The following is a 15168-nucleotide window of genomic DNA, read 5'->3' on the forward strand; positions in this document are numbered from 1 at the left end:
TCGGGCAACATATGTAAATTGATGTATTTCGAAACATTTACTGTTGATAAAAACTTGTAAAAATATATATAATAATTGTTTTTATTTAGGATACAGAAATGTTTGCTATCAAATTAGCCTTAGCAAGACAACGAAGTCAGACATTTCAATTCAAAGACATAAAAAATGTCATTTCCACCACAGAATTCTATTGAACACAATGCAGAATTACATAAATCTCTTGTGATGCATATACATACAGTGTTGAATATTGTTATTAGACAAATTAAATAAACTAGTGAGAGTGTGAAATATTTTTTTAACAAGACTTTGTAGAAATCCACAGTGCTAAAAGTTGCCGAAGTTGAAAATGACTCCATGAAGTAATATAAGAATACATCCAATATTTTCACCAAAGTAAACGTGTTGCTTATAGTTTTATACCATACAAGATTTGTCCATCTCTGCCAGTGTCAACATTGCCTATTTATGTTAACACTGATCTATCAAACCCCTATAATTCCAGTAACAAAAACAACAACAACTGAATACTCACTAACTGGTACTCATGCAAATGATGTATATTTCAGAAGACAAGGTGTGGACAACCATTGTGAATGATTTGCCAGCTCAGAGTTCAGTGACAGCGGGCTCGAGTCCAGAAGACAAGACTGTGCTCACACTCAACTACAGCATGTCTGCTGAGCAGGTGACCGTTAAAAACACTGTTAATAGAGAACATTACATCTGACCAACAGACGCTGCAGTTGCCGATCAGCTCACCTGCAGAACTGCTGTTGTAACGGTGTGGTTTTTGCAGGTGAATGCAGTCATCAGCAGTGCAGCGCTCTGTGAGCAGCGTGTGGCCTACACGTGTTACAAATCCCATCTGCTCCACTCACCAGGTAAACAGATGTGGCAGCTTTTACTGGCTGTACTATTGTTACATTCAGTGATTGATTATGTTTTAGCTTCCTAAAGGAACATTTTATAACACAGAGGTTGCTCTTTCATGCTCATAATACTTAAAGGAATAGTTCACCCAAAATGAAAATTCTCTCATCATAGCCCTCATGCCATCCCAGATGTGTGCGTTTTTCTGCTGAACACAAATGAAGATTTATAGAAGAATATTGCAGCTCTGTAGGTCCATACAATGCAAGTGAATGGTGACTAAAACTTTGAATATCCAAAAAGCACATAATGGCAGCATGAATGTAATCCATAAGACTCCAGTGGTTTAATTCACGTCTTCTGAAGCAATTCAGTCTGTTTTGGGTGGGAACAGACCAAAATATGACTCCTTTTTCACTATAAACAGTGCCCTTGGCGATCATGATTTCAAGCTCGATTACTCTTCCTAGCACCATCTAGCACTCTGTGCATGCGCCAAGCACTAGGAAGTGTTGATCTTCAACTTGTAATTAACTACTAATTAACTTTTTAACTACATTTGTTTAATTGTCTGAATACTCCACAACACTAAGCACATATTAAACCTCCAACAAATCATATTTCTCTAAGTCCTCATGGTGGTGTATTTACTTGCCTCAATTTGGGTTGCAGAGGACTAATCTCATTTGCCTCCACATCTGAGACCGTCAATCCATGCATCTAATCACGTGGCTTGTTGAGAGCATTACCACGGAGACGTAGCGCTTGTGGAGGCTTCATGCTATTCTCTGTGGCATCCACGCACAACTCACCACGCGCCCCACCGAGAGCGAGAACCACATTATAGCGACCACAAGGAGGATACACCATCTGACTCTACAATCCCTAGTAACCGCACCAATTTTGTTGCTTAGGAACCCTGAATGAAGTCACTCAGCACACCCTGGATTCGAGCTTGCCACTGCAAGTGTGGTAGTCAGTGTCTATACTTGCTGAACTACCCAGCCCCCTGAAGTGCCTGTGGGACATTAAAAAATGCTCTAAAGATAAAGATTAGTTTAATGCTTTAATTCTTTTAATTCATTATAATGGACATATCAACATCTTGTAAAAAGCTTTTAACATTTAATTTTAGTGAACCACCACTTCCACCACCAAGTCTGGGGAACTGAAATATTACCGAATCCCAAGAATGTCCAGCCTAGAGACTGCAATTGCGAGATACACAGTATAAAATGAGTAAAACGGTCTGTTCACACCCAAGAATACATGGTTTAAACCACTGGCGTTGTATGGATTGCTTATATGCTGCCTTTATGTGCTTTTTGAGCATCAATGTTTTGGTCACCATTCACTTGCACATGGACCTACAGAGCTGAACTGTTCTTCTAACAAAAAATTATTCATTTGTATTCTGCAGAAGAAAGAAATTCATACACATGGGATGGCAAGAGGGTAAGTAAATGATGAGAGAATTTTGGGATGAACTATTCTTTAATGAAGTTTAAGGATCAACTTTGTCTCAGATCTTTTACCTGAGATTACTTTGGTTTTATGGCAAATCTTAGCACAATTTGAAACTTTGTTTAGATCTCTTCTGAATCTCCAGGGAGACACATATGAGATTACTGGGGTTTCGTTCTCGGGAGAAAAATCTGAGAAACAGGGCACTTAAACAGAAGTCTGTTTCATCTCATTGGTGCCTAGGAGAAACAGAAAGAGGTCTTCTTTGTGGTTTTTCTTAACTTTGGGAAAATAATGATGGGTTGGAATGAATAAATGGTTAGTCTTTATTTATTTCAATTTCTCGTTCATCAGTGTTTGTCATGTTTCATTTTCTTTGCTTCTCTGTCTGTCTTAGATGGTTCTCCATCCACTTGGTGGGTCGGCAGGGGCAATGAGAAGCACTTCTACTGGGGCGGCTCAGGACCAGGCGTACAGAAATGCGCTTGTGGCATTGAACGCAACTGCACAGACCCAAAGTACTACTGCAACTGCGATGCAGACCTGAGACAATGGTAAGATCTCATTCTTTGCTAGTTGTTGTGAAATAAACAAGCAGGAAACTTGCAACTGGAACGAACAGTAGATGTTATATGGCTTACTATTGCAAGACAAAAAGCCACTCGTCTATTAATTCGGGAAGCATTTTACAGTTAAATGAAGTTTTGAAAATGCTATCTACTGCATTGCAAAATGTTATGTTGCCCCCTTGTGGTCAATGATTATTTCTTTGATTGCTGTTTCTCCAGGAAAGAGGATGCAGGTCTGTTAATGTACAAGGATCATCTGCCTGTCATTCGGGTGGTTGTTGGGGACACACACCGCTCCGGATCTGAAGCCAAACTCACTGTTGGGCCTCTACGATGTCAAGGAGATCGTAAGAGTTCATGTTCTCAAATGTATTTACGTTTATTAATTTAGCAGACACTTTTATCCAGAGCGACTTGGAATACAACCGAAGCGATTCATTCTAAGGAGGCAGTAATAAGAGCAAATTAATTCATTAGATAGGGTCAAGACGGTCAAGCATTCGCAAAAGAGGTGCGTTTTTAGATTTTTCTTGAACGTGGCTAGAGAATCAGCTGTATGGGGAGAATTTGGCTTTGAAATTGATCCCAGCAATCATTGTCAACCAGTGAAGTTCAATGTGGAGAGGCGTGACGTGCGCTCTCTTGGGCTCGTTGAAGACCAAGCTGGCTGCCCCGTTCTGGATCAGCTGCAGAGGTTTGTCTCTACATGCAGGAAGTCCTGCCTGAAGGATATTGCAGTAGTCCAGTCTAGATATAACAAGAGCCTGCACAAGGAGTTGAGTAGCATGTTCAGATAGGAAGGGTCTGAATTTCCTGATCTTATACAGAGCAAATCTGCATGATTGGGCTGAAGCTTAATATATTAGCTTCAACGTACAACATGATTTAGCCTAGTAGAGCATGTTTCTGGATATGAACGTCCTTTGTTGGTCCTGAAACAAATTCCTATTGAGCACGCATATCCCCATTCCTACCCTTAACCTTTCCATTAAATCCAATGGAAATAATTGGTTGATTAGATTGTTGTTTAACCAACAAAATCTGATTGGTTGATCTTCTTCTAGTACCCTATGTTCACCCAGTAACATTTCCTACATGCTAACTCCAACATGCAGATACAGCGCTAAATAAAGTCATGCTATTTGTTTGTTTGTTTGTTTTATAGGCCACTACTGGAATGCAGCATCCTTCAACACACCTGCATCTTATCTGCATTTCCCCACCATCCAAGGCAAGACCAGTGCTGACATCTCCTTCTACTTCAAGACTTCATCTTCGCATGGTGTCTTTCTGGAAAATCTGGGCAATCCAGATTTTATTCGTTTGGAACTGAATTGTGAGATGTTTGTGCTACAAATCTTTACTTGTTTGTAAATCTAACATGTACAGTAGTGTACGAGATTTATTTGTTTCACGTCATCTTAGATAGGGTTGCCATAAGCATGATGAGTGCGTCTTGAGATTGTGATGACCTGAGTTTTGAATTTTTGTCTTGTCATCCAGAGAAAGTGAATCACAGTTATCTTCCCGCAGCTTCCACAGTGGTGTCGTTCTCTTTTGATGTGGGAAACGGACCGGTGGAGTTGACCGTACGCTCATCAACACCACTCAATGATGACCAGTGGCACAGGGTGGAGGTGGAACGGAACATTAATGAGGCTGTTTTGCGATTGGATAAGATGCATAGAGATGTGCGTCCAGCTCCGCCTCAGGGCCACACCCGCCTGCAGCTCTTCAGTCAGCTGTTTGTAGGTAAGATCTCCAGCAGGTATTTTCCAGAAGTAGAGTTTTTCTACTTATTCCAGCAAACAGATGTCACATTACCATTTTCTTCTTCTTAAAATTCTTTACAGACTATATAAGGGTACAGGTTTTGTTGTGTGTTTTTTTTTTTTAATGGCAAAATAATACCAAGGTACATCTGTTTTTATACATTACAGGTGCGTCAGGGGGACAGAGAGGTTTTCTGGGTTGCATTCGTTCCCTGAAGGTCAGTGGGGTGACCCTTGACCTAGAGGAGAGGGCAAAGGTCACACCAGGGGTGAAGCCGGGCTGCTCGGGTCAATGCGCCAGTTATGGCATGCTGTGCCAGAATGGAGGGAAATGTGTTGAGAAATACAACGGATACTCCTGCGACTGCAGTCTGACTGCCTTCGACGGACCATTCTGCAATGATGGTAAGGACCTTCTTGTTGTAAATACTGTTGATGCATCACTGTCCAGTTCAGTTTACAGTCCATGTTGATACGTTTGAAATAATGAATGGAAAAAAAGTGTGTACTGTATATATGCAGTGTGATAAAAAAAAAAAATGCATAACAAAATTGGCCTATATCAGCATGGCTGTGTCCTATATCGGTAGCAGGCAGAGTGCCACAGTTAATCACAGTGAGTGAATCACAGTGGTTGTGAGTGTGCCATTGCTTTTATATATACAGTAAAACAGTTGAACAGTTCAGCAAACAAGTAGAAAAAATTATGAGGATAAACTAAGGAATGTCACAAAAAATGCACATGTGCAGGGAACTACTATCTTACACCACGGATCAGGATCTGCCAATGCTAGTTCAAAAGATGCGCCCAAGCCTCCGTTACAAATTCGGAAATGGCGCTTTAGAACAAGTAATGTCCACTTGGAATGTTTCTTACTAGAACATTGGAGAAACAAGGGTGTGTGTGTATGTGTGGGCAGGTTTGTGTGGTTTACAAGGGCATGTTTTACATTAAAAATTGGTAATTACAAGGTATTATGCTATAAATGTGGTTTATGAGGACATTTTTTTGTGTCTCCATAATTAAAATCGCGTAAAAAAAGGATGTTTTTCCGAAAAATGCAGACTACCTGTGTCTGTCGGGACACACAATCAGAGATTAACAGTAAAGCTGATGCTGTTTAACTCTATTCCTTAGCTGTAGTGTAAGTCAGCTTGCTGAAGATAATGTAAATTTGGTCAAATACATCCTGTTTCCTTTGTGTAAAAATAGCCGTCCAAGCAGAGTATAGAAACCGTGTTCTCCTCTGCCATGTTGAATGTTTACATCTCCTCTAAACATCTCCTATATCATGTAAGCATGATTACTCTGTCTGTTGTGTCTCTCAGCTGTGGTAAGGCTTATTGCTGAAGTTGTTAGTTTACCTCTGTTTCCCAGCTGTACTGTAGTAGTAATCCGAGTGATCAAGAAGTGACTGACAATGACTTCAAAGAAACTGCTCTCTGACTGACAGCGCTGACTCAAATGAGCGTCAACTGAACTGGCTCATAACACATAAAAAGTTTATTTTGTCACCACCTGCTGGCTAAAATCCTCTCGAGAACGTGCATGTGCATTAGCTGAACAATTGGGTAAAAAATTGTCAGATTTTACTGCTGATTTGAAATATGTTCTTTGATTGTAATCTTGACCAACCGTTTTGGAGATTTCGGTCTTTCCCCATTCAAGAAGATCGGAGCTATACTAGTATGTTGCTTCTTTACATTGAAAATAGCTGCCCAGCCTGCCCACGAGCATTCCAAAGATGGCTGCTGAGTGAACAGACCTGCTAAATAGAGTTTGAATATTCCTACCATCAAAGCAAATCGAGCTTGAAATACCAAATTTTCAGCAGGGGGCAGTAAGCGGTACTCCAACACGCAGCTGTACAGACAATAAACGACACTCAGTCTTGCTTGATGAGGACGCATTCTTGCGTTCAAACAGCTGGACAGGGTGCAATTCTGAATGCTGGGATCTCGAGGGTCGAGACGTGTTTTTTTAAGTTTCAAACTGCGTTTAACTTGACACAGCAACCTAAAAACACTGTGTTTTTGATGCGAGGCAACCAAAGTGAGACGCTCTGAAAGCATCTGTCTGATGCATGTGTACATTGATGTGTAGATTGATGAATTCAATTGCAAAATTCCACATTTTTGTATTGTCTTATCACTGCTTTACTCATCTGCCAAAATAGCGTAAAGCATTTTAATTATATGAATTAGTATATTTATAATATATTTATATGTGTATATACTATATTTATAATTATATCAATATAACTATTTATAAGCATTTCATCATTATACATTGAATTATTGATATTTGGGGGCCTTTCTCAGCAAGTATTTATATATGCGATTAACTGCGATTAATTTGATTAATCACCATATTTACTGCTTATGGCAACCCTATCTAATCACCAATTAATTTGATTACAGATTTTAATCAATTGGCAGCCTTAATTATGTCATTACTTTGTAACATGTAAATGAATTTATTTAATGCCTTTAAAAGTTTTATTGTGTTCAGAGTGATTTCTATAACAATACTGTTGCCGTATTCTCATTTATCTGTAAATTATGGAGAAAGACATTCCTAATGACAAATGTATTTAGAAATCTAAACCAGGTGAGATCACTTGAAGTCTTTATGGCAAAATGTAATGACTTTCTTGCCTTCTTCTGTCTCTGTTCTAGATGTAGGGGGGTACTTTGAGAGTGGAACGCTGGTGCGCTATGACCTGATGTCAGAGAGCAGCTCATTTCCTGCAGTAAAAGAAGGTGGTTCTGGAGTTCTGAGTACTGTGGGTAATTTGACTCGTGAGGAGCTGAGCTTTAGCTTCAGTACTTCTCACACACCCTCTGTCCTCATCTACATCAGCTCCAAGACACTGGACTATATGGCTGTGGTGATGCGACACAATGGTGAGATGTGTTTGATTTATTTAGACATTAATCTCTTGGCCCCTATTTTATGAGTGCTAGCATAAGCGCAGCGCTATGCCATAAGTCATAAGCGCAAAGTCAGTGAGCATTGCCATGATATTTTGGTATTTTCGGTTAAGTCTATGCACGTGTAGGTTTGGTGAAATTGCATGTGCGATGCGTAAATAGGCTGGATTAAGTGCAATTTAATTGGGTGGTACGGTGGCTTAGTGGTTAGCACTGTTGCCTCACAGCAAGAAGGTCCTGGGTTTGAGTCCTGGCTCAACTAGGGACATTCTGTGTGGAGTTTGCATGTTCTCCCTGTGTTTGGGTGGGTTTCCTCTGGGTACACTGGTTTCCCCCAGTAGTTAAGTTAACGTTAAGTGAATTGGAGACTCTAAATTGCCCCATGAGAGTCCACCAGCCACTGGAGATTGGGCATCAGGTGTAAAACATGTGCCAAATCAAATTCTAGACTATCATGAAGCGGACCCTGCACCTACATGGGACAAATGCAAGGAAAGAGAGAGAGTAAAAAATTTGAGAATTTTAATTTTTGGGTGATCTATCCCCTTTAAGGTGTTTTATATAGAGAGTGATATTACAGTGGTTATGGCATGTTGCTAAGCAGCTGGCAGGCAATTTGAACATTAATATACAGCATCTGATGAGTGTGGTGTGCATTTCAGCTATTTTACAACAGCTTTAAATTTTGCATGGAGAGTGAATGTCTAGAAACTGTTTCCTCTGAATGTCTTTTGTGTTTTCTCTCAGGCAGTCTGCAGATCCGCTATAATCTGGGAGGATTGAGGGAGCCATTCACCATCAGTCTGAACAATCGTAACATGGCTAACGGACAGCCCCATAACGTCAACATCACACGGCATGACAGACTCATTCAGCTGCAGGTACAGCTTTCTGAAATGCATTTCACTTCCCTGTATTATATATCTGCTCTGTGATCTGAGAGGATGTTGATTTCTGTGTCTCAATGTGTGTTGCAGCTGGATCATTATCCCACAGTAAGCTACATGCTTCCCGAGGCCTCAGACATTGAGTTTAACCTTGTGAAGACCATTTTCTTAGGAAAGGTTTTTGGTGAGCATTTATTTAAATATTTTGAGCACTAATTGGTATAACGTGTTGCTGCTGGACAATTAGGAAGTCCTTCAGGGGCATTTTAACTTGTCTCCGATCATAATAGTCCTATTATAATAATGTGTGTTTTTTTGGAAATTATTTTGTTTAATTCGTTCATTTATAAGTAGTTTAAAAAAAAAATCATCCTTAGTAATCAACTTTTGAACCATACCTAGCAAAAATATTTCATTTAATGCAAAACCTGTAGTAAAGAATTGTTTATGAGAAAATTAAGAAGGTATAAATCCTTAATTAATAAAGAAATGATTTATACATTTAAATACAGTACCTAATGAATATTACATATTTTAATGCTTTATTCAATACGATCAATACAAATAAAGCTCAGTCATATGTATATATATATATATATATATATATACAGGGTTGGGGATTAACAGAATACATGTAACGGGATTACGTATTTAAAATACAAAATATAAGTAACTGTATTCCACTAAAGTTACAATTTAAATAATTGGTAATTAGAATACAGTTACATTCAAAAAGTATTTTAATTACTGAAGAGATTACTTTGAATTTATTTGTCATTTGTTTCATTTAATATTTAGTCGTTTCAGATGAAAAACATTTATACATATAAATGATGTGATCTAAAGTGCATTTGAACAGCGGTGAAACACTTTCTTATGATGTGTTACATTCATACGAGCAGACAGAGAAGTATGTTTTAAGTTTGAAGCAGAAGAAATAGAAATAAACCTGGTGTAAATTGTCAGCTTTACACTAAGCTAAAATGATATATCTAGCCATTTTACATGCACATGTTATCAGGCACGATCATATTTTTTATTAAGAAAATTCACGTTAGATCGTGATTTCTTTTTTCTTGTAACACTTTTGAGACTTTTTAAGACTATATATATATGTATCATGATTCACTGTTGTTTGCCTTGTGTTTCTCCCCGTCATCTGTTCCTCCCGGACTACATTTCCCATAATTCCCGTCCTCATCGCTGCCAGCTGTCCTTGATTGCTTTCACCTGTCTTCCATTAAATCAATATCCATTGTGTATATAATACCCTGTTGTATATGTATATATATATATATATACATACATATATATATATATATATATATATATATATATATATATATATATATATATATATATATATATATATATATATATATATATATATATATATATATATATATATATATATATATTATTTTTTTTTTTTTTTGATGTCTGAAAATGTTTGTGTATTTATGAAATTACTCTGGCTACATATATTGGGCTATAGATATTAGGCTGCTATATTATAAGCATATAAACATAACTAGAATTATAATGTCTTGTCTCTCTACCTGTAGCTGTGGTCTTCAGCAGTCAACACCCGATTGCTTTTTGGGAAATGCACTGTAGAGATTAAGTAGCCTACTGCTTTAGTGATACTAGCATTGTACTTAGTGCCACGGGATACACAGCCATGGACAAATAAGTGAAATGAGATTAAAAAAAAGCTTCCAATTCCGGACTGGTCATCCTACTACATTATACCTATTGCCTACCTACACATCGCTTCAAACAACTGAGTTATGTAATAACCTGTACAATGGATCGCCAGTCTTTTTATAAAAATTTTAAAAGCAAATACATTCCACATACTGCTCCGCTTCACTACAACGGTCCAGTGGGTTGTATTTGGTGCGCAGCTTCACCACACCTTTTGATAGAGATTTTGATAGCTGAAAGATAAATAAAACAGGCTGTGTGTCTAAGAAGTAATTTTGCATGCAGATGCGAGGGACATCAATAGGCTATTTTTAAACCAGACAACTAATATTTCTCTGGAACATGTTGGTTCCAGAACCCATGCCTACATAGAAGAAAGTTGGCATGAAGCCCTGTCTAGACCCTTCCCTGACCAGTACGGTTTGTGTCACAGGCATTCCTTAGTTCGTTTGTATGATGAGAGAGAGATAATATGTAGTTGCAATAAACGTTGAGTAGCAGTGGATTATTATTCTGTTGCATGGCAATTTTGACCAGCCCTAGAGCAGCTTTGGGACCCTCTGATCACTGTCTGGTTCATGTACTTTCGACTTTAATGCAGAAACTTAAAGCAGCTAAACCTGTAGTAAAGACTGTAAAAAGATGGACCAATGAAGAAGAGCTGGAAATATAAGCCTGCTTTGACTGCACTGATTAGTATTTTTGAAGCTGCAGACACCAAGCTGGATGAGCTCACATATACTGCGACATCATATATTAGTTTCTGTGATGATATGTGCATTCCTACTAGGACTTATTTAATGTTTAACAATCACAAACCAGCAAAATGTACAGGCAGCTTTGTCAGGTCAAAGAGGATACTTACAGAAGTGGGGATGAAATCTTGTACAATCAGGCCAGAAACACACTGACAAAATAGATTAGAGTGGCTAAAAAGTTACTCTGAGAAGCTAAAAACAGGTTTTCAGCTAATGACCTTGCAATAGTGTGGAGAGGCCTGAAAGTCATAACTGACTACAAGACACCATCCCCCAATAATGTAGGGAATCAACAACTGGCTGACGACCTGAATGTGTTTTACTGTAGATTTGAAAAGCCCACACCGCTCTGACCTTCACAAACACCAACACTTCCTGCAACCATCCTCCTCCCCAACCTGCAATTAAGAGTCAGGGACCCCCTCTTTTTTCTCCCAATTTGGAATGCCCAATCCCCCATGTGCTCTAAGTCCTGGTGGCGTAGTGACTCAACTCAATCCAGGTGGCAGAGGACAAATCTCTGCTGCCTCGACGTCTGAGACCGTCAACCCATGCATCTTATCACATGGCTTGTTGAGTGCATTACCGCAGAGATATAGTGTGTGTGGAGGTCATGACATCCACTGCAACATCCACACACAACTCACCACGTGCCCCACCGAGAGCGAACCACATTATAGCGATCACGAGGAGATTATCCCGTGTGACTCTAGCTTCCCAAGCAACTGGGCCAATTTGGTTGTTTATGAGACCTGGCTGGAGTTACTCAGCACACCCTGGGATTCTAACTAGCAAACTCCAGGGGTGGTAGCCAGCATCTTTACCACTGAGCTACCCAGGTTTTTAGTAATTGTGAAAGAAAGACTGCACAAAGAAACAGATCACTCTCTCAAATGACTGTTTTGCTCATGAATTGCTCCATCCTGTTGCATTGATAATTTCTGATGTTATCTTTATTTTTCAGAGACCGGACAGATTGATCCAGTCTTGATTGAGCGCTATAACACCCCAGGCTTCGTGGGCTGTCTCTCCAGAGTGCAGTTCAACCGCATTGCTCCACTGAAGGCCGCCTTGAGGACAGGCATTCCCTCTACAGCCTCCATACAGGGAGTTTTGGTGGAGTCCAATTGCGGGGCATCTCCACTCACAGTACCGCCCATGTCTGCAGCATTTGACCCCTGGCACCCGGATTCAGGTGAACAAAATAATGATGCTGTTTTCATAGACCTCCTCAACATGACACCCACATTTTTTTATATAGCATGACGTGCCAAGTTCAAAGTTCATGTTCTAGACTAGCCTTTTAAAGGGACAGCTCATAAAAATAGACAGAATAAAGCTTTTATAAGGTCACTGATATGACTCGAGTCCTTGTCTCATGTGAGTGCTAATGATTTTATACCTATCTTTTAAAATTACAATTTTTTTAAAGGGGAAAAGACAACCTAGTGCACCTTTATCCATCCATCTATCTTCTATAGCTGCTTGTCCTATGTGCTGGAGCCTATCCCAGCTGTCTTGGGCTAAAGACAAGGAAACAGGACAGGTGGCCAGTCCATCACAGGTCAACACACATACACACTCTCATTCATGAGGCAATTTAGAGTCTCAAATTAACTTTCTAATGGGAAACTGGAGCACCTGGAGTAACACAGGTAGGACAAGTAAACTCCACACAGAAAAGCCCAGTTGAGCTGGGACTTGAACCTGGGACCTTCTCACAGTGAGGCAACAGTACAACCCACTGAGCCATAGAATTTGAAGCCTGCAGATATGGCAGCCGAGAAGAGCAGACGATTCATCTCAGATCTGCTCCTCTGCCAACGTCAACCCACTAACTTGCACTGAGACAACACCCCGAATGTATTCAAAGATTTACTCATCTGCTGCCTAGATAACATCTGTGATAGTGTTCCACTGACCTTCTGAAATTAATGCCAAGAGATTAAATGAAAGGAGTTCTTATTCTCTTTATTGCATATCTGTAAAGGTTTAGAGTTACTTAAATAGAAAATTATTTAACGCCACGCAGTTTTTCTCTTTTTATCAAGCCGGTGCCCAGTTCCCATTCAATGATGAGCAACTTAGCCGTGATGGTGTCAACAGAAACTCTGCAATGATTGGAGGTGAAATCTATTGTTCTAGTTTGTAAAGATTTCTTAGATTATTCACACTGGGTATATTACAATTTCTGAAAACCCATTCATTTTCTCTATAGACAAATTGATTTTCTCAGAGCTCAGATGTTGTTAATCAATGGTGTATGCTTCAGCTGAAGCTATCTAAGGAATTTCTAAATTAGCCTTAACGTGATTTTAATAGCATTCTTCTATCTCCGTCCTCACTTAGGCATCATAGCAGTGGTCATTTTCACCATCCTCTGCACATTGGTGTTCCTGGTTCGGCACATGTTCCGTCACAAGGGCTCTTATCACACCAATGAGGCGAAAGGGGCGGAGTCTGCCGACTGCGCTGATGAAGCCATTATTGTGAATGACCCTGCTTTCACAGAGACCATCGACGAGAGCAAGAAGGAGTGGTTCATTTAGCCACACACCTTGGAGGGGCTTTATTCTCTGACATGGATACCATACAGGATACATCTGGGCAAAGTGCCCATTCTGAGTCTTTTGGGTAGCCTATGTGAAATGAACACTTGGCAGTGTCCAATTGGACCACGTCTGTGCACTGGCTGGCATGTCTTTTCTGTAATTATTTTGTTTGTAAGTGACTGCAGCACAAGGACTTCTATAAGATCAAATTCTTCACACTTGACAGGCATATTCCATGGACTACAGTTTTTAGCATTTTTATCATTACATTATTACTGTCTGTAAACAAATGGAACAGACAATGCTGGAATGGCATGGAAATATGTGTCCGGCAAACGTGAATGCACCAAATACTCCAATAGCACAAAACGGAACATACAGAATGCATAATTATGTTTCCGATAATGACATTTGATTGTATTTAAACATTTTGTTGTCAGCATCTTCAGGACAATAATATATTGTAGCATGGAAACCAGACTGTGGCATTCCTGAATCATTCATCAACTTTAATGCAGCACATTTGTATGTCGTCGTAAATGTTCTTTATAGTTATTATCTGAATTCAGTGTTATTTATTTGATTCTCCATAAGTGCGTGTTTAATCTCTATGAAAAACATAAGGCGTTTTAGAGCCCCCTCTACACATATGGTTGGGCTTTTTATAACTCTTTTAATGTCTTAACATGAATGCTCTTAAAATCATAAGCTTTAGATAGAAATTGCAGTTTTGTTCCAATGTGTTATATTGTAAAATATTAGTTACTTTTAATGTGCCTCAAGGGTTCAGTCATGCTTCTGTCAAAGCATGGATTTCATGAAAGATGTGATGACCCTTAAAGGAACAGTTCACCCAAAAACTGAAAATTCTCTCATCATTTACTCACCCTCATGCCATCCCAGATGTGTATGACTTTCTTTTTTCTGCAGAATACAAATTAAGATTTATTTGAAAAATAGCTCAGCTCTGTTGGTCCATACAATGCAAGTGAATGGTGACCAAAGCTCCAGAAAGCATGTAAAGGCAGCATCAAATAATCCATAAGACTCAAATGGTGTGAATCATGTTTTCTGAAGCGATCCAATCGGTTTTGGGTGAGATTGCACTTTCTAGTGCTTGACGCATGTGTAGAGCACTAGATGGTGCTTGGAAGTGTAATCGAGCTTAAAATGTAATATGTGCATTTTGGAGCTTCACAGTTTTGAGTAAACACAAATTTTCATTTTTGGGTGAACTATTACTTTAAATGTTAATATGTTTGCAGTTTAATACATTGCTAATTTGGGGTTGGTCATAGCAGCATCAAATAGCAAATGAATGTGCAAACCATTTCATTATTGTCTTCATTGTTTGTGCTTTAAGTAATTTTTAATTCTTAACTAAGTCTGAATTACATGATGGAAAATGGGTCTTCTCAATGAGTTTCCCGTATCTGCTCATATGGATTCATAAACATGAGTATTACTTGAACCTAATCAGCTAGATTTTAAACCTGATTTGTATTTAAGCACTAAAGTATTGTTGCTTTTTAAAGTTATTAAACATCTGTACATTTTGAGTTGTTTCAATTGTTTCTATGCATTACTAATATGTCTGTTGATCTTTTAAATTAACACAATAATTAATGAGTACAGGCTTACTTAACATATTT

The 15168-nt window shown here is 38.9% G+C and overlaps 1 protein-coding gene across 2 annotated transcripts in view; it reads left to right on the top strand.

Moving 5' to 3' along the window:
* The window catches only part of LOC127645030 (contactin-associated protein-like 2), a 60087-nt gene extending 44998 nt beyond the window's left edge, over positions 1–15089 (top strand). The window contains exons 13-25 of one of the 2 annotated variants that reach the window (XM_052128525.1): positions 570–688; positions 800–884; positions 2735–2891; positions 3126–3253; positions 4072–4242; positions 4440–4658; positions 4847–5083; positions 7358–7585; positions 8360–8493; positions 8590–8683; positions 11929–12159; positions 13016–13090; positions 13314–15089. In XM_052128525.1, the coding sequence (XP_051984485.1) occupies positions 570–688; positions 800–884; positions 2735–2891; positions 3126–3253; positions 4072–4242; positions 4440–4658; positions 4847–5083; positions 7358–7585; positions 8360–8493; positions 8590–8683; positions 11929–12159; positions 13016–13090; positions 13314–13513 (2078 nt within the window). In that variant the 3' untranslated portion in view covers positions 13514–15089. Of the gene's footprint in view, positions 1–569; positions 689–799; positions 885–2734; positions 2892–3125; positions 3254–4071; positions 4243–4439; positions 4659–4846; positions 5084–7357; positions 7586–8359; positions 8494–8589; positions 8684–11928; positions 12160–13015; positions 13091–13313 lie in introns of those variants that run through there. The other variant, XR_007970760.1, reaches the window with a different exon arrangement.
* Positions 15090–15168: the final 79 nt, after the last annotated feature.

Source organism: Xyrauchen texanus, chromosome 6, assembly GCF_025860055.1.
Source record: "Xyrauchen texanus isolate HMW12.3.18 chromosome 6, RBS_HiC_50CHRs, whole genome shotgun sequence".
In the NCBI taxonomy this organism is placed as follows: Eukaryota; Metazoa; Chordata; class Actinopteri; order Cypriniformes; family Catostomidae; genus Xyrauchen; species Xyrauchen texanus.